Here is a 27,604-nt window from a genome sequence, read left to right as displayed (position 1 = left end):
TCTTAAAATTACACTATGGTATGTGTAATAGTTGTTAGAATTGTTGTATTTGTGTTCGAGAATTCCATCTACAATGACGTCTGGATGGTACCGGTAATGATCCTACTGCTGAAGGTACTACATATGCATATAACACCGTCGATGCCATTCAAATCAACAGGACCTTTGATTGAAATAAAAACAGGTATGTTGAATACAGCGAGGTTCGGACCATCTTTTCGTTTTTGCTTGGACTGCACCAGTGACGTGGCCCTACTGGCGAACAATTGTAATTCACGCACGTTAGAATAACTTTACAAAGTAAGGAAAGCGAACGAAATTCTAAAACCTTTCAACCCTAGGATAGCGCATGCTCTATGCATCAGTGTTGGGAAGAGGACTTGGTCCTCCAGTGAGGCTTCGGGACTAGGGGTTTGCGGCCTTACACCCAACACTGAATTAGTTGCTCAAAACGCTAATAACAAACAATACGATTTCGATATAAATGAACGATCGTTGGATCCGTGTTTTATTCTATCAACAATGTAAATTGTGTCCAAACCCAGATCAAATTCACGGTACCCTTCGAAATGCATTCGGACGAAAGAGATCTGGCACCGGGATAGTCGTCCAAAACGCACAGACGATCGCCCGAAATCAAGCAATCTATTTCTCTCGTTTTCTTGTTGCGACCGCTGAACTGGAATAATATGGAACGATCTTTTCTCTCGTTTTGCAACGTCTCGGCGCGGGATCATTTGATCGCCGCCATCTTGGCATTTATGCTTTCAAATTTCGTGGTCTGTTGGTCTTTTGTACTCAGTGCACCGTATATGGATGGAAAACACGTTACAAAGGGAAGGACTGTCGAATTGATACCGGTAGCGGGGGACACGATGATGATGATGAAAGTGAGACAAGGGTCGGGGAAACGTCAATTGTTTGGGATTCAGGTATTTATTCTCGTCATGCAAAAACAATGCGCGGTATGAAAAATGAATAAATAATATTATTATATAATGTAACAAAATGACAAACGGATATCGGCTTGTTGCACTTGAAGCGGGGCCGCGAAAAGACTCAAGAGTCATCTAGTCAGCGACGAAAATTAAGCAGAAAATATAGTCAATAGTAAAGAAATACCAGGACACAATATGCAGACAAAAGCCAATGACAACTTTCAAAAAAATGGATGTATATAGAAAGCAACAGAAGGTAATGTTTTCAAATCAATGACAACTAGGTCTATAGGCATCAAGATATAGGCTTTTCATTGCATGTATGTAGGACATATAATTACTGGGTCAAATGTTATTAAGGAGCTTATTCCACAATTTAACACCAAAGAATTTGATGGAGTTTTTAGTCAGTTTGGTGCTGAAGCGATTTACGCAATACGAGCACCTGACAGAAGACTGCATCTAATAAAAGTGAACATTGCTCTGTTTTAAAAAAAAGTTGGTGGAGGCAGAAGAGTTTTTGCAGTGGTGTTGGTGCATTATAATTTGAAGGTTGTGATAAATAGGACTACAGGACTAAGTCGTGAAACATAACTGGCAGCAGAAATTGCTCGGTTCTGAATAATTTCAATGCGATATAAAAGGGTTTTATCAGCTGAACCCCAAGCAATTATGCCATACTGGATATGGCTTTAAAATAAGGAATAGTAAATCATGTGTACGGTGGTGAGCGATGTATATCTTCTAAGCTTGTATAGTATTCCAACCAACCGACTTGGATAATTTACAGCCAGGTTGGACAAGTGAATATATCACTTCATTTTGCTATCCACGATATTTAAAGAAATATCATTTTCTAGTTTTTTTATTATCAATTTGAATTTCCAAAACATTTTTAGATTTGCATTGGTGTGGAAATGTTAACATAGTTTTTGATTTGTCGATGTTTAGTGTTAGTTTATTGGCTCTCATCCAATTTGACACTTTTGCAATTTCAGTGTTCACTCTCAATTGACGAGCTACACAAGATTTGTCGCTGTCAGGGAGATTGGTATCATCAGCGAACAATTTGGAAAATAATGAAGGGCGATAAGTTGTGTCGTTAATATATACTATGAAAAGAAGAGGACCCAAACAACTAGCCTACCTTGAGGAACTCTGTGAGTCACTGGTGAGGGAGAAGAACAGTATGATCCTACTTGAACATATTGAGATCTATTATTCAGATAACTAGAAATGAGTTTGCTCGCAATCTCCCGTACACCATAATGCCTCAATTTGGAAATCAGGATGTCATGATTCACAGTATCGAAAGCCTTCTTTAGATATAGAGGAGTTGCACCAACATACTCTTATCTTTCCCATTTATCATTGACATATGATACTGTATCTAAAATGGCATGTGATGTAGAATAATTGCTCTGAAAACCGAATTGATATTTATTTATTACATCATCATACATATTTAGTTAAAAAAGTTGTGAGTCTTCTGTAGCAAGCGCTCAAATATTTTATCAATTGCTGAGAGGATCGATATTGGTCTATAATTTGAAACTAATTTTTTATTGCCGAATTTAAAAATAGGAATACCCAGAGCGGTTTTGAAAGATGATGGAAAGATTCCAAGTAACAGTGAGGAATTGAAGAATCTTGAGAGACATTGTGCAATTATATCCGCAACTAATTTGATGAAGCGCGCTGGGATGTTGTCTTGGCCTACGGCCTTCCTGTCGTTGAAATTTTGTATCTCGATTAAAATTTCATTCGCTGTTTATAAGCTGAAAAAGATGGATTGGCTCACACGATTGCGAGGAAAAGGTTTGAAGTTAGCTGTATCATTGGAAAACTTATCTGACAGGCTGGACCCAATTGTTGAGTAGTACCCAAGTATTTGTTAAATTCTGTTGCAATTAAAAGTTCATCTCTAGTTATACAACCGTTTTCAGTATTAATTTCATCAATTTTTTGCTTCAATTTCTTTTTTTGCATTCGTGTTTAAAGTAAGAGCTCTGGAAACTGTTACCTTACATTCTAAAAGTGAGTTTTGAACATTTTATTTTTTTGTCGAATACAAGCATTTACCCCCTTGGTTAACCTTGGTTTTGATCGTAACCTTTTCTGACGCTGAGAGCAGGGGCGGACACTTTCCATAATTTTGGGGGGGCGAACTTGGATCGCCTACCGAAAAACACCGCGCCGTGTATCGTCATGTAACAATAATCTGTCGATGTCATTCTCTAAGTATTAGCATGTCATTTGGCTACTCATATATCGATTACCTAGGCTGCTTTGCTCGGACACGGAACTTGCGCGTCACTGAACCAATTTCTTGAATTCCGCGAGAATTGCTAACATACAGAAAATACCAAATTTGAGGAGTCGTATTAGGTTATTGTTTCAATTCCTAGTTCTGCATAAAGCGCACTAACGCCGTTTTGTAAAATTAGAAATGCAAAACAAAGTAACAAGCTATTGTGCGAATTTTTTTCCTAAATTTTACCAAGGAATTATCATTTGACTAGTAGAATTGCCATTATTGCCGATTTATTAAATCATCATTTGAACTCGAAATAACATTCAGGATTCACGCAATGACTTTGCAGGGTTTTTATTTATAATTTAATACGAAAATAAACAGGCACAAGTTCAGGCGCGCAGCCAGGATTTAAAAAAAAAGGCGGGGTCAAAAGTCGGAACTTCCCACTGCCGTCTGCAACAAGCACCGCGATTACGCGCTCAATAAAAGAGCCGCCTATTTAAGCGTATTATGATTTTTCTGTCGATCCATGACAGCCACGAGATTCTAAAATGTCCTTATATATTAAATTGTGTGCAACGTAACTCGCGGTTGCGACATCTTACGTCAAAATAAAAATATTACTAAACTAAAGTACCACGGCGATATGTGGACATAAAAATATGAAATAAGCTGCCTGATGTATTTAATTTTGATACGTATTTTTGCAATCTTCCGAACTCGTTATCGTCGTTACAAAAATCTGGATATCTGATATAAAATCCCATATAGTACAATTTAATTCATACAATGAAAATAATTATAAAGTATACTAGTAAATCAAAAATACAAATTCACCGCCTCGAAATCTACGCGGAACAATCGCCGCGATTACGCCACTTGTTAAAAGAGCCGACTTCATCAACGAAAAATGATTTTTCACTTGTGCAAAGTAATCAATCAAAGACCGATACGGGCATATTCAAAATGTCTTGATTTATTAATTTAATTGTCTTCAATTTAAACTGCGTTTGAGTCGACAAAACAAGGGCCACTCTAAAACACGACGGCAATCCGCGGACATAAAAATGTGTTGTAAACTGCCCGTTTATATATTGTTTTGATCCGTATTTTTGCTATTTTGCGCATTCGATGAATTTGAGATGTACTTGTCACACTGGCTCCGCTCAATCGCAATGTTGTCACTCCGAATATTTTTAAAGATAAAACCTTTCGAAAAATCCGTAAATTTTCTGTCAATTCTCACGTAGTAAAGGTTATTTCAGTACAATAAAAATACATAAATAAATACAAAAAGTGATCGAATATACTTGAATTATCTTATATATCATCACAAACCGTGGAAAAGTCGCGTTCTCAGCTTTGTTTAATGTTAACACGAAAATTTTCGACGTCAATTTAAAAGTAATGGATAAAAAGGCAAATCCCGCTCACAATTGACCGTGTTTCGATTTTAGTGACGAAATATTTTTAAAGGTCAAGCAAACATAATTTGTGCCGTTGGCACACGAAATTTTGCGATTTTCGATGCCTAGAAAAGCGTTTTTAGACTGTCGCGGGCCTCAAAACTTATATTGTTTGCAGTTTTATTTTTAGTATTTTATATTGCCGCTTTTCAACTTTTCGACATAGTAAATGCTTTGATCTTTGCCCGCAAATTATGCTGGGCCTTGCACGAAATCCATAACGTAAAAAGATACGTCCCGCGGTGAAAATTGTTTATAACAACCTTAGATCTAGTTAATTTTTTAGCGATAATAATTACTTGTTGTAATGAAACACAGTTTGCCTCTTTCACTTCTTTCGCAAATGCCAACAATAACGCTATTGAAAGATTTTGACAATGAGAAAATCATATTAAATTGTACAAAAATGAATTAGTTGTGCAAAACCGTGGCGCGTGATCGGCGGTGCGTTTGAAGACGGAGTATTACCCGTGCGGGCGCGCATTATTGTAAGAAAACAGTTATAATATCGGTAACTATTAACCGTTTAATTGCGCTTGACTATCGCACTTTTCGGAGATGATAATTTTGTGAGGCATGTATTAAATTTTTTTGCGAAATTATTGGGGGGGCGACCGCCCCCCCTCGCCCCCCCGGGTGTCCGCCCCTGGCTGAGAGAGGGGTCAAAGTGGGGGATAGCAATTAATTAGGACTAGGTGAATAAATGATTTTATGAAGTCGTCAAATACACTATTAAAGTTTTTTTGGACGTTTAAATTAATTCTAGCAAATTGATTATCAAAAATTACCTCTGCATCACTACGAAAGCAATCAGTTGAGAATGTTGACATGTCCCTTGATATTCTGCGATTGTTTGGGTATGATGATGGTTTGATGTCACTTAGGCAACACATGATCGGAAAATGGTCTGTGATGTCTGGCAGAACGATGTAGGAATTGATTTTTAGGTTTGTAATATTTGTATATATGTGATCAAGGAGTGTTGCTGATGTACGTCTAACTCCAGTTGTGTTAGTGATTAGGGATATTGCATTGTGTGAAATAAGCATATTGACATAGTTTGCAATATGAGCAATGCAACATGAGTAAGTTGATGTTAAAATCTAGAATTATCAAAAATTGTTTATTTGCCAATTTAGCAGGAGAAGTTTGAAACAAATCAGTAAAATAAAATAAGGAACATCATTTCGAGGGTGTCTATACATCACACCCACGATTAATTTATTGTCTATACTGGCCAAAGGGATTTCGAACCATAAATTCTCACAGTTCGAGTGATTAAGATTATAAATTGAAATTTCAGTATAGGTACGGTCGTCACGGATAAAAGCACCAGCACCAACGGCTTTGGTGGTAGAAGGCATGTGTATCAAACTATACTCATCCATATTAATATTGGAAACAAAGTCACATGATAATTTTGACTCGCTTATTGCTACTATATGGGGAGGAGATAGAAAATTGGTTAAAACAGTTATCAAGTCATCAATATTTTTTTGTATGGATCAAATATTCACATGGAAAATCAGATAAAGATTGGATAGACTTTAAATAATATGAACTTCTGTATTGTTGCGCATTGTGACATCACTAGCAAAAGCTAATCGAGAGTTACTAGAATTGGACATTTAAGAAAAAAAGATAATTGCAATATGATATAAGACAAGTAGCCATATTTAGAAAAACATATCATTTTCTAAGAATACATTGTAAAGTGCATAAATTATGTTTAAGTGACCTACTTGATAAATGAAAGGTCAGCATCAGTAACAATGGGGATGGTAGCAGTCATTATATTCTTTCTTATTAGTACTTTTCCATTGTGCGTCCATAGATATTTGTATCCGCACTTATTTTTGAGATATTTTGCTTTGAATAATAGGTCCTTATTGTGGTCGCTGAGGTTTTAGACAACGAATAATCTGGTGGATCTTGAGAATTATGGAAAATCTTCATGAAAGTTGGCTGATCTAAGATGGTGACGGTTTTTCAAAATTTGATACCTGGTTTTCCTTTTAACAAATTGGACAATAATTGGTGGAGGTTTTTTTCTTGTTAGCTTTCGACATCCGGTGGCAATTTGAGATGTCGAATGGTTGCAGTGATATATGAGTCGAGATGCTACTTTCATGATATTATTCTCACAATATTCTTGGACCTCCTGAAGTATGCGCACCAAGATGGCGCACATCCTGAACTCAGGTTATGTAACATTCGCTAAACTTGGTAAAAGGGCGGGTTCACGATCTCGTAACTGTGTCTCTCAGAATCGTGATAGCAAAATCTCGTTAAATGCGATTCACCAAAGACCTCGTAAGCCCTTGACGCACGGTCACTAGAGTTCTCTCAAAATCTTACGCACGGTATCAGTTGTCGCCGCTCACGGTTGAGCGTGTTTCGCCTTCGCGGTAACCTATCGGCTTTCTCTGCTTCCCTGCGTTTTGAAATTTTGTTCATATAGCAGTGGCCAGTGGCGTCTATAGACTGACGGATAAGCTACATGGAATAAATGTTGAAGTTACAGAGAGAGAGATTTATTGCCACGAAACAAATTACATATTGTGAACTACTTGTGTAACAGACAATAAAATCAGTGAGTTGCCAAAGCTTGTTGAGATTCCATATTTTTCATTGAGCATATAGACCTCCCTAAGATCCTTTCACTTGCATCTAGCGGATTTTTTTTCGGATACGACATGGAGAGATTGTTGGGGCTTTTCTTCTGCAAGCTTCAATATAGGTAGCCATTTGTGAATCTGTGTTTATGATACTGTAGGCCAATGCTAGAATAAACAAAAAACAATGACTTCAACAACTGAACAATCTCTGAATCTCAAACCTAGTTTAATCTGTAAATGCGGCAGATATTCCACAGCTAAGTTTACGGCACTAGACTACATACACGTTTACCCGAGTAAGGCCTTTTGATACTATGCCAATTTCTACGAAGTAGGCTAACGTCTCAACGAGCTCATTTTAATTTGAATCACTGCTGAGAGCAATCAGAACTGTTAACGAGGCGAAGATTGTCCTCGTTAGTCAGCGAGCTCTTCAGCGCGTTAAAGAACTTTTGTGAATACCGATTCTCGGTATATGTGAGAGAGACCTTCGCTCTTGGTCGTTTTGTAAGAATATCAATCTCCTCTTCGAGTTCTTCTTTAATACGTTCCAGTTGGCGAATTCTTTTGCTGTTTTTGGCTGTAAGGGTGTTGAGTTCATTGTAATTGGCACTCAAATCATCGATTTTTTTTGCAATCAAGACTTTATCTTTCCAACTTTTTCTTTGATGACGTTGATTGAGGATAACTGTAATTTTACTTGCTGTATTGATTCATTCAGTGAAGATACGACTCCTGGATGTTAATGCTAGTAGGGGTGGTTGATGAAATATTCATAGCTAATGGCAGGTAAAATTTTGCTGCCGTAACCGCGGCAGGTGGGCCGTAAAGATGGTGACAAATATTGGGTAAGTTGGAACGTTTTTCTTGTGAATACAGTTTTGATGGATTTGGGGTTAGGGTAGGATCACCATATTTGAAAAAGCAAAATTCCTGACAGTGCATAACTATTTTCATGACCTTGTAGTAAAAAATATGCGCACGATACGAAATAACAATGTTCTGTATTGTTCTGTTCTGTATTCCGGACATTTGAGCATTTCCTAAATTCTACCCGGACGAAAAATTTAACCCTAACGGTATGGCAACCCTAGGTTAGGGTTAGGGTTTGGGTAGATATAATTCCGCATGATCAATTAAAATCTGGTACATTCACTTGTGAATATACCGTTAATACTGATTACTGAATAGCGCTATAAAACCATGACAAGAGCTGTCGCGGTTTGTTCGTGGAAAGAGCTGCCATATGAAGTGATAAGAACTGCGCCTCCAAACTTGGGCTCCTGTCACGTGACATATAGGTGGCGTCACAATTGGTGTTAAATGTCCCGTGACATTATTATCAAATAAATAAGGAAAGATTGATCGTTACATATACCGGGTATACGCTACTTTTGGTCGAGTATTTGAATTGGGTGATAATAACGATACGACCATATACGGTACGGTTATCTGAGTCAGTTATCACCCAATTCAAATACTTGAATAAATAGATTGAAACGGATTCTGTTACAATATGAACTCTCAGTATATATATATAACTCTATTACGGCAGTTAAACGGACCTGCCATAATTGCAGTACTTAAGCGGACGTCGTTCCTGTGTCCGAATTATTGATTTTAAATACGTGCTTGGAGAGCGCGAGAGCCGTTGACAACTACGGAGAAAAGAGTCAACACAATCCTCTCGATAACAGATATAAAATTTTTGTCCGCCTAATTCGTCCACTTAATTCAGACCACCAAATGTTTTAGCCTATTATGTCGCCCTGGATGTCTACATAAATGATGTTGCTTTTATTAATACGCATTTTAAAGCGTAATGACCTCGCTTTAATTTCCGATGGATTCGAACCATTTAGCAATATTTATCACAAAGAATAGCATTTCTTTTTTCAATGTTCAGCCTTTCGGTCAAGGGAGATGCACTGTGTTTGGTGTTGGAAATAATCTTCCATGTCGAAAAATACTCGAAATGCAACATGGAGGTAGATAAATCGAAACAAATTGATCCGAACGTGTTATATATTGGAAACTGAGAAATACACAAAGCATATCACAAATGTTCGCCTGTTCCAACCCTAGGGTGCAACATATGGATTAAACAGATGCTATGTTGTGAGTGTCAAGATATCAATACCAAGTCAAAATTATGGCATTCCAATAATATTGATAAACATTGCGCAAAATATATCCCAAAAACCCGCACATCTATATGGCTAGTTATTAAGCGTGACATATAATTGAAAAACAAAATTTTGAAATGCTATACATATTGAGAAACAATACACAAAATATATTTCAAACGTATCACCAATCTGATTGCTAAAGTGTGAAATATTATTTTGAAAAGGAAGTGTGGTATATAATAATAAAATAAAATATGAAAGTGCTAATAATATTGAGAAACAATAAAAAAAAATTATATATACGCAGAAGGTAACCGCAGAATGAAATTCGGAAATGACAATAATATTGAAAAAATATCACACAAACTTTATCTCAAATGTCCACCAATCTGGCCTTTCAAGTTATACAAATAATTGTAAATAGGAATTCTGGTATGTCACTAATGGAGACAAACATCACACAAATTGGATTTCAAATGTTCATCTATCCGGTCACTCAAATGTGGCATGTAATTGAAAAATGAACACCAACCCTATTGAGAAACATTACACAAAATATATCTCAAATGTCCACTTATCCGACCACCTAAGGGTGGCATACAACAATTGAAAGAAAATTCTCAAATCATATTGACAAACATTACACGAAATATATCTTGAATGTCCACTTATCCGACCACCTAAGTGTGGCATATACAAGAATAGAAAGAAAATTCTTAAATCATATTGAGAAACATTACACGAAATATATCTCAAATGTCCACCTATCCGACCACCTGAGTGTGGCACACAACAATTAAAATGAAAACTCTGAAATCATATTGAGAAACATTGCACAAAATATATTCCAAATGTCCACCTATTCGGCCATTTAAGTGTGGCATACAACAATAGAAAAAAAATTCTTAAATCATATTGAGAAACATTACACGAAATATATCTCAAAGGTCCACCTATCCGACCACCTGAGTGTGGCAAACAACAATTAAAATGAAAACTCTGAAATCATATTGAGAAACATTGCACAAAATATATTCCAAATGTCCACCTATTCGGTCATTTGAGTGTGGCATACAACAATAGAAAGAAAATTCTGAAATCATATTGAGAAACATTACACAAAGTATATCTCAAATGTGCTGCAACGGCGCATGGTTGATTAATTTTAATAAAAATTATGGTTTTAAACACGTAAACCAGTTTATATGCGCCAACACGCCAAAACACTCTCAGAATAAGCATAAAGTTTCAAATTTTTCCAGAGCTATCTGAGTTATCGCCAGCAGTGTGTAAAAATCGGATCAAGTTGCTCCGAGCTTGCAACTGTACAATGTGGAATTCCACAGGGTTCGATAATTGGCCCATTAATGTTCCTCCTTTTCGTCAATGATCTTCCGCACGCCACTAACTTGCTTGTCAAACTCTTTGCTGATGATACCGGATTGTTTGGAAGTTCAGCTTCTCCAAGTGATTTGGAATTGGGTATGAACTCTGAAATGGATAAAATTTCAACTTGGATGACTAACAATAAACTCACGATTAATGTCGAAAAATCTAAATGCCTATTGATTAGCCACAAAAATAATCGTAAAAATAAAATTCGACTTGAGATTAGCATTAATGGATCTCTACTCGAAAATGTGAACTCATTTAAATACCCTGGCATCCACATTGATGATCAAATGAAATGGGCCACTCATATTAACTATGTTGCTGGAGAGCTGGCAAGTGCAACTGGTATGTTATACAAACTTAGAAAATTTCTTACCATGCCAGCCCTTCGAATGGTCTATTTTTCTTTTTTCCAGTCATATCTACAGTATGGTATCATATCATAGGGTAACGCATCGACTACTCTCCTTCGAAGATTGGAGGTTTTACAAAACAAAGCAGTTCGATCCATATGTAACGCACCATTTCGGTCTAGACTAGATCCTTTATACCACAGATGTGGAATAATTAAACTTGGTCATATTTATGAATTTGAGGTATTGAAACTCATGCACCAGTACTTTGATGACAAACTTCCCATGGCATTCACCGAATTTTTTACGAAGCAGAGTAATATCCATTCCTACTCTACCAGATCGGCTTCATCAGGTTCATTCCATGTCCCAAGGTACTCCTCGAGCAGAACACAGAAATCCATTAAATATATAGGTGTGAAACTGTGGAACGCTTTACCTAATACCATTAGATCCCTAGCATATTGCACTTTTGAAAGAGACCTAAAAAATAAATATATCGGTGATTATCTCTCCTTTTATACCAGTACGGGTAACCATTGAAATTTCTACTAAGATCGCTTACTTTTTATTACCGTAACGATCTGGCCTACACTGGCTAACGTCAATCAACCCGAACGAAAATAGGTGCAAGGAGTCGGAATCCGAGAGTATCTGCTACATTAATAGTTGATTCAAAAATCGTTGAGAGTGGAGAGCGATAGCTTATTGCCCTTAACCTACGTTCGCTATTATTTTCAATGACCAGGCCGTTTTATCTTTTCCTCTTTATTATGTACATTATATAGATGTAATAGTTTGTTTGTATTCCTCATTAGACCTTATCAATAATTCGTAAGTGTCTCCTAAATTGCATTTGCTGTAAATATTTTCGATTTACTGTTTGCCTTATATTGCTTTTAGTTGCATATTCCGCCAAACTTGCCCTTCCTATATTTTTTCTGCGCTTTCATCTTGCTTTCCTCGCGTTTTTATTAGTTGTTAGTAATTATTTCGTGAAAGTTACATTTTCTGTTTTACTGTGTCATAATCGCATACATTTCGAATGTCGCTGTAATTGTATCAGTTGTGACTTATTCCCAGGATTTATTCATTTTATCCCTCATTTAATTATATTTATTCTAACCTGTAGCGCTGTAGGTGTCGCTGCTTGAAGACCTTCTTAGGTCCCTCGCGACTCCGGTCACGCAAAAACATGATTAGTACTGTAATTTATTCATTATGTCACTTTATGTTTGAACGTGTTTTTTTGTGATGACAAAATAAACGAATGATTGATTGATTGAATAGTAAAGTATAAGAGTAATTTTACCGGGGTCAATGGTCGGGGAAACGTCTATAGCGCTGGTGCGCTGTCGGTTTTTGTCTTTAGAGATCGCCCTCGCCCGCTATTGCCCACGTTAAATGAAGCGATATGGGCATTATTTTGTTCGTTTTGCGTGTTACGCCACAAAGGATGTAGTGTCACATTATAAAAATACACACATAGCATGTTTCTTGTGCCTTTTTCAAGCGCCAAAAAGGAGCTTTGTCGGTGGTACGCGGCCATAGTAAAAAACAGTAAAGTGGTAAGCGGTCAGTAAAAGGTTGAGAACCACTGTCTTAAAGCTTTACAATAAACTTCTCGCAAGATATACAAAGACGTGCAATTATTTTTTTTTTCGTCGTTTCTTTTCTGGTTCGCGTTTATTTAGAAGATTTTTTTGGAATTGATTTACAGCCTTTTTCCTTTCCCTATTCATGGTTTTCTTTGTAATCACTTACAATGCCTCTTGAAAGTGATTCTGAAGATGGTGCGGTATAGTCTGTTGACTAATCTGAAACTTTGGTCATAAATACATGCATAAGTCACAAAACATCATCACAGTGTTTTGGTCCAACCAATGACATTAAACAACATGATGCGCAACTCCGGCATTTTTGTCCGAAGATCGTATTCGATAACACGCTCCAATGCACATACTTGACGAGACGAAAACGAGCGGATGTGTGCTGCTTTCAAGGCGTAGCACGAATGGTGTTCGTGCCTGCTTTGACAGTTGTTGTCGATTTTAATGATATTTTTGAAAGTTGGGGTAAAAAGAAATCGGTAAAAGGTAAGGTGAATACTATTTTTGTATATCACACCCGGGCATCGCACTGTTAAGTACATGTGGGAAAGCCAGCCTTTGTCAAATACTACGAAGTTATTAATTCAGTACGGTACGTAGTTGCCCATTTGCCGAAATTACATATTTACTTACCCCTTATGGTTTCAAATAGTTCATGCACCTCCAGTTAGATTTTTTTAATCAGTGAGGATATATACTCATTGTTGATTGCTGCTCATTGTAACATACTATTACGCATTCACTTTTATTTGCGTATTGAATCAAAGTGTTAACAAGTTCACCTAACATTTCACTCATACCGGTCTATATTGTATAGTCTGATTTCTCAAGTATTTGGAGCCACGAATGCTTGTAATTTTCTGACTAAACCCTTTTATTAGTTGGTTTATATACCAAATTCAGTAAAATATTTTTTAAATAAAACATGAGATATTGGATTTATTAGCTTTTCCATTCTGAATCATATAGACTGTTTTATTTATTCTTAACGAAAATTAATAAATCTCCTCTCTTTCTTCAGATGTGAAAGTTGTGGACAAACCTGTCTAAGCATTGTGAGACTCTTGCAGCACAAGAGGCAATAGCAGAAATAGTAAGTATATCAATCAAGAAATTAAGCCGACATAAAGCAAAACTTTCAACTATTCGTCTAATCTCAATTTCCTATTATTTATTCACAGGACAACTATAGCAGACGGGGAGATATCAGAAGTCTGGCGACATATCAGTGACAGTGTGATTCCAAGAAATATAATGCAATTGAAAATAGAAAATAGAAATTTGCAATAGAAAAACAACCTATGGAGGCATGCAAAGACATTTGACCCTCCGGTAGAGTTGTGTATGGCCCCCACATCCTGCAGGGCTTGAGGAAAATAACTAAAAATTCCAAAGCGTAAGATTGCATAAGCGGTCTTATTTGTAAAAAGGCACAAAACACGCCAGACATACTTAAAACAGCTTTGGAAATGAGGATTACGGGTACCTCACTGCACCTGTGTTATATTTGGTTCATCAACTTTTGGTAGTACTATAGAAGAAATTCCGGAAGGGGTATAATCATCATTCATGATAAAATACTATCATATATTTTTTGAACAACTTCAATCTAGACCAGGGATCTCAAACTCGCGGCCCCAGAGAACTTCCAGTGCGGCCCTCGAACGCTTAACAATAATTGTAATAGTATTTTGGAAGTTTTTTTTTTATCTACCATGTAATAGATTTTTCAAACCTTCTAAAGTGAAATTGATTATTCACACAGAAAACAATTTACTGAAAGTAGTTTTGGAATATTAATTTTTTTCGTCCACATTTTGACCCAATTAAAAATACACATCAAGCTAGCAAAAGAATACTTGAATAAAACACTTGAGTAATTAAATTAAACGCAAAGTACATGAAGAAGGTGGCATTTTCGAAGAAAATGGGAGTTGTAACATTTCTGCTTTTCACAAAATTCTGAAGCACATTGTTTAATTTGTCATATTTCCATCAATACAATCAAAGAACACAATAAGCTCAGCAGTCAATATGACAAATTCGAAGACCAACTTCGAACAGAAAATTTCCATGTGTTTGTATATTAATATAATTATACAACGACTTAGTTACTAAAAATCAATATCAATAATAATTCAAGCAATCCTATGCCACGCAATGTAGTGCGAAATGTCTTGTCGAAAAAATCTGTCATTTGTTTTTTTACTGATCTATACATGAAATGATAAAAGTAACTTTTTTGCATTACTGGAATTAATTAAACATTCGTAAAGATCCAGATAAATCCATGATCATGTGGCCTCGTTAGTTAGAGTTGGTACTATAAAATCATTTCAGACTGGCCTTAGTATGCTGGTGACACAAAAAAGATGCCAAACGCCAGGACAAATGTAATTAATAAAACATTGAGTTTATACTGTAGTATTTTTGTTAATTTTAGGTTCATATATTTAGATTAAGTTATTTTTAGTGTATGTATTATTCTTTCCTTATTCAAAGCTTGTTCAAAAATGATTTTGATGGTTGTACATAGAATTTTACGATTTTCTATAATAAATACTGTAACTTGCAAATGTTGCAATAATAGTGGAATGCAAATATTAATATGTAATTGCATTTGAAATTGAAGAAAATAATAAAACTTAATCCAACTGTTTAGTTGCATCACAATATATGTCACAAACTAAAACTATCTTAAAAATATCTTTTAAGTATACATTATCAAAAACTGTTTGCGGCTCTTTTTACAATTTTCAAAATGCAATGCGGCTCTCGAAAACCCATGAGTTTGACACCACTGATCTATTCTAGACGATTCAAGCATTGCTTTGGGAAATTATATCACTTCAATTAAATTGAAATAATCTCGCTATATTAAATACAAAATCGTTGCTATCATAAAGGTAAACCAATTCAGCCACTCGAAATATATTGGCCTTCACAAAGCAATGGAGGCAAAATTGAGAGTTCATGAGCTATGAACATTTGTTCTTTTCTTTGTCTTGAACTTTCCATACTCCACAGCCCCTATTAATTTTTTTTAATTTTAATTATCATGTGATGGTCATACATATCTTTAACTTGTATTTTCTGTCATGATGTATTATCTCAATGTGCCAAACTGTTAATTAGTGTGCATATTTTGCTTCCAGATGACATAAATGTATTGTCATGTTTATTACCTCAGCTTGGAGTATTGACAAGAAAAAGGTGCCAGTAAATTAGGTAAAAAAATTTTCAACTCATTGTTATAATCAGAATTCACAATCAATAGGAATTATAAACAGCCAACAATCAGTGAGAATTATATGCGAAATCCCTCAGAATAAATTTGTCTAAAATCGGAGGAAGGCAAAAAATATAGGTAGTTTCCATCCACACAAGCATTTCAAGAAGACTTGCTCGAGCCAAACTAAATGAGCATCGTCAGGTGATCGGTAAGGCTGCAAGTTGAATTCAGCCCTGCAACCTCCTGCATAGAAGATAATATTAATTAGTGGGCTATGAGCTAAATTCCTCAATTTAAACAAACCTATCTACGATGCATTATGTACCAGCAATGTTACCTACGATTAACTGAATAATAAATATGTCTAATAAATTCACCTACAAAAGCAAGTTCGATAGGTGCAAACTTTGTGTTATGGAATTGTATCGCAGCACAGTTTTGTATGACACCCTCTTTAAATGAAATTTCAATGATTAAGCGCAAACATTAAAATTACTAACTTTGAACTTTGTCATTATCTGCAAAATGTTCCACACAAATCTTTCCGCTATCGCGTTTGTAATCTTCTCTGATAAAAAAAAACGTCTATGATGTCCAGAATTGCTCTTTACAGCTTGCCTGTTATTCCAGCTTTCCAAGTAAGCAAAACTTCTTAGATATAGAGATTGTTTTGTTTCGTTACAGGCGCAAAAAGGCAGGTACTACACGTAAAAAAGACGCCGAGTAGCAAAAGCGAGCGGAAAACGGACGCGAAAGGCGACGAGAAATATGTGCATTGGAGCGTATCATGAAATACAATGTTTTGCCTGTAGTCTTATGGAGTGACGTCAGAGTTGCCTATCATGTTGTTTAATGTCATTGGTCCAACTCAGAATTACGGTACTCTTGATTGATCGAACAAACGAAATGTTTGAAATGAGGAATTGCATCATTACTCGAATAAACCAGAGTTTCTAAACGGATGCACTACAATTATTCGTAGATAGCTGCGCTATTTGTGATGGGCTACAAGTGATATTATGATTTGGTTTATTACCATTCATCGGTATCAATTTTAGATACCGTATTTAATAAAAAACAAGCATAGCAGACTCATTTAGTCACCTCCTGGCACAGCGTTCTCCGAATCACTACCCGCATTTCCGTCTGCCAAGTTCTGAAACGTAGGCCATCTCGTTGGAGAGTCACCTACATGTGAACAAAAAATACAGCCCAATAAATAACTGGATGAGTAAAATAAGAATAACTATGATGGTAAAATAGCACATCACAAAACAAAATTGCTAGCAATGCAATTCTTCAAAACTGTTTTCCGAAAATAAAATATCCTAATCTAATATGAAGCGGTGTATTAGATATTTTATTTATACAAGCTGTACAAAGCTAGACTGAGTGGCGTCAACCACTCGCTTCTCGTATCTCCTTCTGTTTCGAGAGAAAATTGAATGCATTGAATTTTCACAATCTTCGTTTGTATTGCCATCTAGATTTAGAAATCCTTCTGAATTACACACTTTTACAAACGCAAACCCAGTCGTAGCATTATTTTGATGGTCAGGTCAGAACTACGACCAGTAAAAGCATAACAGTATCAGTAGTCTATATTTTGATAATCTGGATTGCAAATAAATCTCAACACCAAAAATATAGTGGCCCTAATATTAAAAATCGTTATGACTAATCACCTTATCCTATGAGTGATGATTTCCAGCTGCATTCCTCGGTGACGTTGAAAACCATATTTCAAGTTATTATGACTCGACCTCAACTCACTGGGTAATTGAAAACACCAGACACAAAAGACTGGTAAAGAATTTCAGCCTAGTCTATCACAGCTATTTGTACACTAATTTTCCATTACTGCAATTAAATTGAAACTCCTAGGAAGACAGAGTGATCATTGAATTATCTGATTTATATTTAAGTTTCCGAAACACAACAGAAAACTAACGGATAGAGTTCACAAACGCGGAAACGAGGTAATGTTTACGACCACGCTTAAAAATCTGTCTGAGTGAGAAAAGTGTCTGAGCGGATGCGAAAAGAGAGCATTGTTACGTCACTTTTTGCATCTTGCTGATTGGCCAATGTCACGAAGTAAACAAGGAAGTCGATGCTCGGGGAAAGGTCCATTGCATTTGCGTTCCCGTTGTTAAAATAAAATTATTTTACAAAAAGTTCAATTCTTCTGGTGAATCTAGTTATTGATTTATGTTTTGTCATATCATAATTCCTAATTCTTTTTACATCACATCACGCAAATAATTATATATTAGTACATCAGTAACGTGTAATATATATGTTTCCCCGACCTTTGACCTAATGGAAATTCATCTCATACCTTTTTAATGATAACATTTGTATTGAATCGCTATGAATATTCTTGTAATTTTACACAGACAAAGTTCAGATAATTTTTTCATATTTCATTGTAGTTCTTCGGCTCTATCTTAAGCCAGACAAAACTTTATGTAAACGTTCGCGTCGTGTTGTAAATATATTACATTTTTGCGAATTAGGTGCGTTCCGGTTGTTACAATTTTTCCAGCTCATCACTGCTACTGTCCGCTTAAAGTTGGCGAAAATATGCAGATAATTCAAAAATACTGGAAGAACATATTATTTTTAATACTGTTTTATCAGAAAAAAGAGATTTCAGCAAATCGCAGAACGTTTTAATTATGGAACGTGGAACAATTGGGCGGACAGGAAAATGTCTACCCAATTTTTCTGTCTACATAACTGTCGCTTTTTTAGCACGGTATGTCTACTTAACTACCGTATTAGATATATATATATATATATATAAACTATATACATTACCGGTATATACAGAAATAATCTGATCAGAAACAGGATAGGGGAATTGACCAAATAAATTTTCAAATTTATTTTTGTGGATGAAAGTTTGGTATATGGGATGAATTAAATCAAACAATACCAACAACAATAAATACAACGAAAAGAGAATTTTAGGTTGATACATTTTGTAAGTCTAGAAATATTACGGTATTCGCATAACAGTATTAAAATTTTTTTGCTTGCTATTTTTGAGAATCGCTGTCCTATAACCAGGGTTACAATCCACCTTGAGCCAAAAATAAGCACAGGTATGAAAAGGTTATTTTGGCGGGTACCCAACAACGGCGGGACCGCAGAATAAAAATGAGAAAAGAATCATACACCTTCTCATACCCTTCTAGTCTCTTTCCCACTAATTTTTATCCACTCGAGTTTTTTTTTTATTGGAAGTCGCTTCGAACAAGGTTGCATGCATCCCCGTAATCACAAAAAGCACGAAATCATAGGGGCGGAGGCCTCACAGGGCACGGATCACAAGTCGAGAATACGCACCCAAGCTCTAGGACCAAAGAATTTGATAACCAAAAAAAATGTTTCACCTCGTTTTGGTTGGGGGCACCAACGGATATTGTTTAAATTATGGATTGTCTCTAAAAAGCAAGCAACTAGCGAAAACTATTGTAACCGAGTCACAGTTTGTCTGGAAATACCGCAAACCCTACCGTTAACAGAAACGGTCTGCGATGGAAGTGAGTGAGACTGCGACATTGGCTCACGGTGGAACGTGACCCATTGGTACAGGTTACTAATGTTCATTTGATTTTTCGTACAGCCGAAGTCAGCTTGCTTTCAACTCGCCCGACCTGCCTCTTACTGCTGTGCTGTGTTGTCAAGATGGTATGTTCAAATAACTTCTTGTTATATTCAGCGTTAGGCATTTTGACCTTTAAACATTATTTGGCTTGAGGTATTATCGTTAGATGTCTTTTATACCGATATGCTTACGGTAGAATGTAAACGCATTTCCCCAACCCTGTACCGTACCGGTAATTTGTTTGTCTGGAGGACCAGTACCGGTACTAAACGGGAACTTTCGGACCGAAAGTTCAGCAGTTCTCTCGCACATAGACTGATTCTTTCCTCACTTGGCATTTGTACAGTTGTATTGGGTTGGATGGTATCAAAGTAACTTTCAATGATTTATTCTATTTCTACCACCATAATGTAACTGACACTCACAAATGTGTAGTACCGGTATGTTTTAGCTCTAAATGAGAATGTCATGTTCACACCAAGCTACAGTATCCCAAGTCATCTTCATTATTTAGAAAATTAATTGAACTGTTCTGTCGCCTGATAATATATATAAATATTGTGTCCAGATACAGAGATATCTCTAGAACAGTTACCGGTATCATACAAATTAAGCACTTCGATAGCGTAATCAAAATTTGTTTTATATTTTAACATAGGAACCTTCAGGATCTAATCGTATCACTCAAGCAACAAATAACAATGATGTGCCTCCAACATCATCTGGTCCACCTTCTGATGAGTTTCAACAATTTAAAGTTTGTTCTAATGAATATATACTGATATATGAGAATGTGTATTTTGTTAAAACCTAGGTTTTTTGCAATTTGGCTGTAAGAATATATTGTGTTATCTTGTTATACAATTATCATTAGTACAGCTAGTTTTACACAATCAATGAGTGTCAATCGCTCTTATTCATTTGATGTCTTCAATTCTACCCTGTGCCAGTGAATTATCATCTTCATTATTTTGACGCCAAGAATATAGCAATTTTAATATCAGTAGCGAAAAACAACACATGGCATGTTTTATTGTTGTAATACAATTATAACAGGATTCGAAAAAATTGCTGCGGGATATGAATAAATAATTTCTGCACATATTCGAATTAGTTGTCTTTGGTTTTTTAATAATATAGTTTTCTTCAAAGGGAACGACGGAATACCAAATTATGATTCTTCAACGTATGGTTCAAGAGGTAAGAAACAGTAGTCGTGTTGGAAAAGAACAAATTGAAACAATGAGTAAGGATTTTGATGCCCTGAAAACACAATTGAAAACTACTGAAACACGGCTAGCACAATTGCAGGTAGTGAACCTAATGAATGTTGATGTCATAAACTTAAATAAAAATTAAATAAACATAAAATTAATGATTGTACTTCGTGCATATCAATTTTTAAATACTGGGTTTGCTTTTGTTTCTGGTAACAAACTGACCAGGAGCTGGTAATAATAAACCTCTTGGAGCCTCTTAAGAGGTGATAGATGTAATAGACAGATTGGGCCATGAGAAAGAAAAAAGCCTTGCTAGTTTTCTGATATTCATTGTTCTTTAAATGCTATGACTTGGAGTGATGTGTTATTCATATTTGTCTCAACTGTCGAAGGAGAAGTATCAATTATTTCCATGTTTACTTTGTATTTAATATGTCCAAGCATTAATTTTTCTCGTATTTAGTGTTTTGTAAATGTTCTTCACTACAAACTGATTTTTTTTTGTCGTGTGTATGAAATGACATTTAGTGTCTAACTCAAAGATGGCAACTAGTGAATAGTTAAGTAGAGTATTCTTTCAACAAGAATTGAATGATATGGACTTGAAATAAGACGTGAATATTAATGTTTCAACTCATTTCCTAATTACATTGGAATATTATATATATGTGACTGTGAATAACATAATAAAGTACGGAAATATGTACTATTGGTATTTATTTATTATTTTTGAGTATGCAAAAAATAATAAATAAATAACCAATACTGCATATTTTAGTACTTTATTATGCATATTTAATCAAGAGATTGAATTTATCTTTTATGGTGTAGAAAGTTGTTGCGGTCCAAACAGACAATAATACGAAATTGAAACGAGAAACGACCGAAAAAGACAATGCTATCAAAACGAAAGTTGATGGTCTTACACGAGATATAAATGACTTAAAAGCATCTGTGCAAACAATAACACAAAATTTAGCAGAAATTGAAAGAAATCGAGGATCAAGCACTGGAGGAGGAAGTTCTTCAGCCAATATACCAGGTACAAGAATTCTTGGGAAAGATTGTTATTATTTGGTTGAGATATATTTTTGATTATATTGAAAAATAGACATTTGTACCGTAAATATAAATATCTATGGGTATGTCTAATTTTATGTAAATGGAACAATTCAACAATAAAGTTATTATGTATGGAAAAGAAATAGATCTTGATATCATTGTAAGCATTGTAAATTTTATGAGAGGTAAATAATAATTTTAATGAATTCAATGTCCCTACTTCTGAGTCCTGATACTTACGAATCACTGTAATATAATGTAAATATCTCTTTGAAGTCTTGTCGACTTGTTCTGTTTGGTTCAACGGCATAGTTTTTTATTCTACTTTTTCAATAATTCAATTAATCTAATCTTTTTCAGAAAATCTCACTCAAATGTTGGAAGCTCTTGAAAGACAATTGGGAATGTATGATGTTAGAATTGCTGAAATGGACCTGAGATTTCAAGTAGGAAAAAGTTTTTCTAATTAATACTTTTTAAGGTCTTCAGTAATGAAAGAAAAAAGGGTTTGGTCAGGAAATGGTATATATTGTTCAAAAACTTAGTCTTGTTTAGGGATGTGCATTTTTAAATATGGATTTCATGAACCTTCCCAATAAATGAATAATATGAATAAATATGTTTTATGATATATTATAAATTACATTGTCAAATGAAATATTGTAATTTTGAAATATATGAAAAATTTTCAAATTTGTTTTGTACAAACCACCACAGAAGAAATTTAAAATGTATTCCTCAATTCATTGATTTGTATTTGCTAGTTGAATACATATTTTATGAATTGAATCAAATATTTATGAATGGCATGAGTTGATATACATTACACCATTTTGGGGCTCGCTATAAACTTGGTCACCAAAGTATACCTGCTTGACTTCATGAATGTCTCATCTAGGTGCTTGAAACAACCAGTTACAATGGATGCCTGGTTTGGCGAATCAGGGATTATGAACGCAGAAAAGAAGATGCGAAAAGGGGTCGCACATTATCCTTGTATTCACAACCTTTTTATACATCAAGATATGGATACAAAATGTGCACAAGGATTTATTTAAACGGAGATGGCATGGGTGAGACTAATTGGTATATTTCTATCATATTAAATGTTGTCTTACCCTGGCTTAATGTTTGTCAAACAAATTATCTTAATAATTTCATTTTCCTTAATTAAATTAGAGAGATGTTTAGAAATAGCTTAGCTTGCTTCACCCCGGAGTTGAAATACTTTAAGCAATAGTATTGTATCAGACTACCATACTAAATGAAATTTCAGAGCCATAAATCATATAATGCTTTGTGTTGATTTTTACTGCAAATATTAAAAAAGCATGGCATTAGGTCATTCGAAGATACGCTGAACTTGAATCCGAGTATGTGCATTTTTATTGTAGTTAGTTTTATCTAGCCTCCGCCTAGTGTGATAGCATGTTAAGATTGCAGATAAGAAACATAAAACAGGAAAGCTAAACGTTTATTGGATTATTTTTCTAATATGTCTAGAAATGGATTTGTTGATTATTCGTTTTTGACTGACCTTACTGTTAGATATTTTAGATTCCTATAGTTGACATGGATTGAATATTTTGTGATGCAGATTATACACTGAAAAATATGTCTCCTAACGAGCATGTAATTTCAACCCCCTCCCCTCCTATTTTTTTAAAATCCTGGCTGCACCCCTGACTCTAACCATAAGCCTAAAGTTATACTCTTAACGTAATCATATTCAATACTATGTAGATAGTTTCTTGACTTCTTAATTAAATAGTAAGTCATTTTTCTTCTTGACACAGCATTCTTTCATTACACGTATACTTCAAACAAAGGCATAGAGCAAGGAAAGGTACTGCTAAGTCTTGCATAACCCCAACTGATAGCTAATCATATTTACAAGCACTTTGCTTCAAATCTCTCAAATGGTTTTTTACTATTTAGTTTAGGTATCAGATTTCTATGAAGGGCTCCTATTAACCGAGTTTAAAATAAGATTGTATGTCATACTTTGTATTTAGGCAAAGGTACCCATATATCTTTATTTTTTGTGGTGATGAAAGGCGAATACGATGCTTTGTTGCCATGGCCATTCAGACAAAAGGTCAGTATGTTGCTTTTTATTACTCGTCTAAATTTTAGGTGGTATTTCCAGGTAGAAGTACCAGGAATGGGTCTAGGTAGATTTTGTGGTATGTTGATATAAATATAAAGGCATACTGTTGGACTGTTCTACCTGGACTATCATCGCAGGAACCCGGTGATTCCCCTGGGCAGACAATCTGATATCATGGCGTGTTTGTCGTGTTTTAAAAGTCATCCCTGTCTTTGAAAAGAGGTTGACGGATGCACTCATTCATGTATTCAATTCGTATTTACAATTTAATATGATTCAGTAATGAAAATGTAAAAATTAAGTCCACACTATCTGGCTCTTACAACATTTCAATGTAAGTGCAGATTCTAATTTTTGTCTGTTTAACTAATTGGAAATGCGTAAAATTTTATCCATTCATGCTTGGTCAGTGGATTATCTTGAAAAACCTTACATAAATCTTATATTGATCCAGTTTCCGCAATTCATCAAGAGCAAAACATGACAGTAGAAACACATAATGTGTCTTGTGCTTGATTGACTTTAATTGGATGTTTTTTACCGTTTTATCTTATCTCTGTTCATATATAAAAGATATTGCTCAAAATAATAATAATATTGCCATATTAGTCACCAATCAAAAATTAGTAGTATACGAATATTTTAATTGTGTTCGCCATATTGCCATCAATACAGCTTCTCGAAATTTCGTCATTCATAATGCCGCTGGCCTTTTACCTCTTGACTGGTCCTGGGGATTCCCCTGGTTACATCGAACGTGTACTTTTTTTATTATAGATTTGCTATATCTTACTAGTTACGCCTTTCATGGATGACATGACACAGTCCTGTCTAAATTGATCGATGAATCAGATTTTCCGAGAAGATTGCGATAAATAGTAGCAATATGTTTTGTCAAAAGCAACTTATTGAGGCATCGGGATTGAATTCTAGTAGAAAGCCACACATAGCCCGTGCTCGTTTCTTGAAACTAAACTTAAGTATTTGCGTTGGCGAAATAACGCACTCCCAATATCGAACACTTCTTCGTTGTTTATCCAACGCGGCGGATATTTAATAATATATGTTCATTTATCTTGATTATGCATTGTTGGACAAAAAAATACCAGAAGTACCATACTGAGCAGTACTTCTTCATTGATTCATTTGATAGCCGAGAAAAACCGATTCATAAAATAGTATTATTAGTATTAACAATATAATATAAATAGTACACTCAGCCTTTTTCAAGTCGATGGCCAATTTTTCATGCAGAAATGAGTAAGGGAATTAGTGAAACCTTACCAAGAGCCAATTTTGAATGGTGTGGAGCCCGCGAAACGAGCTTTTAATTTAGTTTAATCTGGTTCGTGCAAGCGATTTCAATCTTTTGCGTTGCAAAACCTATACCTGAGTCCAGTTTATTATTTATGCCTGAACATATTTGTGGGAACAATTTTTATCTCAAATGGGCGTCATGGAATCTCTTTATCGATTAGTTTTGGCAGACGAACACTTAGAAAATTGACTTCAATTTGCTATCATTTCTATTAAAGAAGATTTGGAAATGGTAGTCGTGGGAAGTGGCAAGTATTTAGCTAAATTCGTTTGAAGTCGGTGTGTCAATAAATAAGAATAGCAGTTTTTTTAAGAAATTTATAGGCCTCGACTCGTCATTTATGAGTTGTATTCCAAAACACCTGATTTTTAGTTTTGTATGTCAATAAAAATAACAATTCGGTAAATTATATACATTTCAACTGTCGAAATATGACGTGAATCGTACAGTCCGTAAATGACTTTGACCCAATTTGAGACAGAGTTGCCTGGTGTAAACCTGTGTACGGTATATTGTTACACTGGACAGTATATCCGCTATTATTTAATTAAGTACGCGTCGGGCAGGTCTATTTTCTTAACATTGCGTGAGAAAGGTTTATTTTCCTAAGCATGTTTCCCTTATTCAATACTGTTCAATACTAGTTCACGAACTAGCGTCAAAAATAATACATTTATCAGCATAAATATTATTATGTCCGGAATAAGATTTTAACCTTTGAAACTTTTATTTCAAAATATGCAGGTCACTTTGATGCTGCTGGATCAGGGCCCAGATCGACGACATTTGTCAGATACTTTTCGTCCGGACCCTTCGTCGTCTTCGTTCAAGCGTCCAACATCGGACATGAACATCGCATCCGGATGTCCATTGTTTGTCTCTCACACAGTGGTCGACAACAGCACCTACGTGAAGGAAGACACCATTTTTCTTCGCATCGTGGTGGATACCGGGGACTTGGAGAATTTTTAGCTTTAATGGGCCGATTGCATCGTGCTGTTTCCGCGGGTTTAACGCACTATTTTTCGAATCAGCAAAATTGGCTTTTTACAGAATGCTATTCGGCTTGACGCTTGTTGGAGCGGGAATCTGCCAGAAAAATTCGAATCAAGAGGCAGCGACTAAGCGCAGTTCAAATTCTGTTAACTTTCTTGTATATAGACGCTTCGAAATTTTTGATCCATACTATTTTGTGGCAAGATTTGTAACGATAACTTTTTTTTTCAAATCTGCAATCATAGAATTTTGTTTCTTGTCTCATTTTTTTTGCAAAAACGCGACATATATTCTTCCTTTCGATTCGAAAAATATTGTTGAACCGTAAGTTAATGCGCCCGTTGACGTGTTTGCGCCGTAACTGCGGTCCGATGGTAGGTCAAAATTATCGAATATTTCCAAGTCGGAATTGTGTTGTTTGTAGATTGATTCGTTAGCGCGGCAATGAAAAGTATTGAAAGTTAAATCTATTTTTGACCGTCTTTCAAGTTGACCTTATTCAATCAATGTAGTTTGAATCAGTCAGTTGATCCATGTGAACATAAATTATTTTTTTGTTAATTCTAATAAAAATCGTAGAACATCGTTTTCCAAACGGGGCCCAGAGGAGCCGCGGAGCAGTTTAAGGGGGACCACAATGCTTGGCGCAGAACTGATTTCATTTATCCTTCATAAGAACACTCTCCGATCTTCTTAGTTTATTGGCATTGCCTGATAAGGTTATTTCACATCGTGTTATCACTTTGTTGAGAAGGAATATAATATGATATAATAATCAAAAAATACCGCTGGAATGATAAACAGGGGCCCCCATGTCCTAAGGCCCTCGGGAAGGGGACAACGAGTAATAAAAAGTTGGGAACCACTGCAGTAGAATATCCTCTGCGATTCTCTTAAATATATACGATTTAATTTTTCATATGTTCATAAGTTCATTTGTACTCAAACGAGATGAGAAGGCGTCTTCGGTTCGGTTTGCGGAAGCAGCACGGTTTCGGCCCAGATGAAACTAAAAAGAAACAAGATTTTGTATATATGCTTAATCATTTATGTATTGTATTCATACTTTACGGATGAGGCAACGAAACTATATGGGCCCATATTGCTAATATTTATTAGTAATACCACATAATCATTCATTTTGTGATGTAACAATGATTGGTCGCTGTTTCATTCGGAATCGCAATACCGATTCGTATGGTCGTAAGCATGCAATTTCGATATTGTTTTTGTCCTATCTATATTTGTTTTGACAATTATATTTCGAATCGAATCTCGATAACTGTA

The 27,604-nt window shown here is 35.4% G+C and overlaps 1 protein-coding gene and 2 long non-coding RNA genes across 4 annotated transcripts; 2 read left to right on the top strand and 1 right to left on the bottom strand.

The window, feature by feature from the left end:
• Position 1: 1 nt before the first annotated feature.
• LOC120325943 (TNF receptor-associated factor 3-like) lies at positions 2-27,604 on the top strand. 2 transcript variants are annotated; one of them, XM_078112073.1, is made up of 9 exons: positions 2-184; positions 19,630-19,694; positions 20,270-20,368; positions 20,764-20,922; positions 21,663-21,873; positions 22,254-22,339; positions 22,792-22,966; positions 23,909-23,991; positions 26,066-27,604. In XM_078112073.1, the coding sequence occupies exons 1-9, from the start codon at positions 16-18 to the stop codon at positions 26,291-26,293; spliced, it is 1,275 nt and encodes a 424-aa protein (XP_077968199.1). In that variant the 5' UTR covers positions 2-15; the 3' UTR covers positions 26,294-27,604. The 2 variants fall into 2 exon arrangements, with proteins under 2 accessions (XP_077968199.1, XP_077968198.1); XM_078112072.1 differs by lacking the exon at positions 2-184 and adding an exon at positions 19,252-19,546.
• LOC144422181 (uncharacterized) lies at positions 11,307-17,800 on the bottom strand. Its single transcript, XR_013475178.1, has 4 exons — positions 17,681-17,800; positions 17,382-17,478; positions 17,100-17,186; positions 11,307-11,636 (listed from the first exon to the last, which is right to left on the bottom strand). It is a non-coding gene; the product is annotated as an uncharacterized LOC144422181 (long non-coding RNA).
• LOC144422182 (uncharacterized) lies at positions 11,601-16,232 on the top strand. Its single transcript, XR_013475179.1, has 3 exons — positions 11,601-13,249; positions 13,785-13,856; positions 13,945-16,232. It is a non-coding gene; the product is annotated as an uncharacterized LOC144422182 (long non-coding RNA).

This window comes from Styela clava, chromosome 4 (genome assembly GCF_964204865.1).
Source record: "Styela clava chromosome 4, kaStyClav1.hap1.2, whole genome shotgun sequence".
Lineage (NCBI taxonomy): Eukaryota > Metazoa > Chordata > Ascidiacea > Stolidobranchia > Styelidae > Styela > Styela clava.
Note: the sequence above shows the minus strand (reverse complement) of the source record. Positions and strands in the feature narration are given on the sequence as shown.

Coding starts and splice junctions, on each gene's coding strand:
- LOC120325943 (XM_078112072.1), top strand. CDS start 19,267: ATGCATCCCCGTAATCACAAAAAGCACGAAATCATAGGGGCGGAGGCC. Junction 21,874..22,253: donor TTCTTCAGCCAATATACCAG/GTACAAGAATTC, acceptor AATCTTTTTCAG/AAAATCTCACTCAAATGTTG. Junction 22,967..23,908: donor TTTAAACGGAGATGGCATGG/GTGAGACTAATT, acceptor CTTTGTATTTAG/GCAAAGGTACCCATATATCT.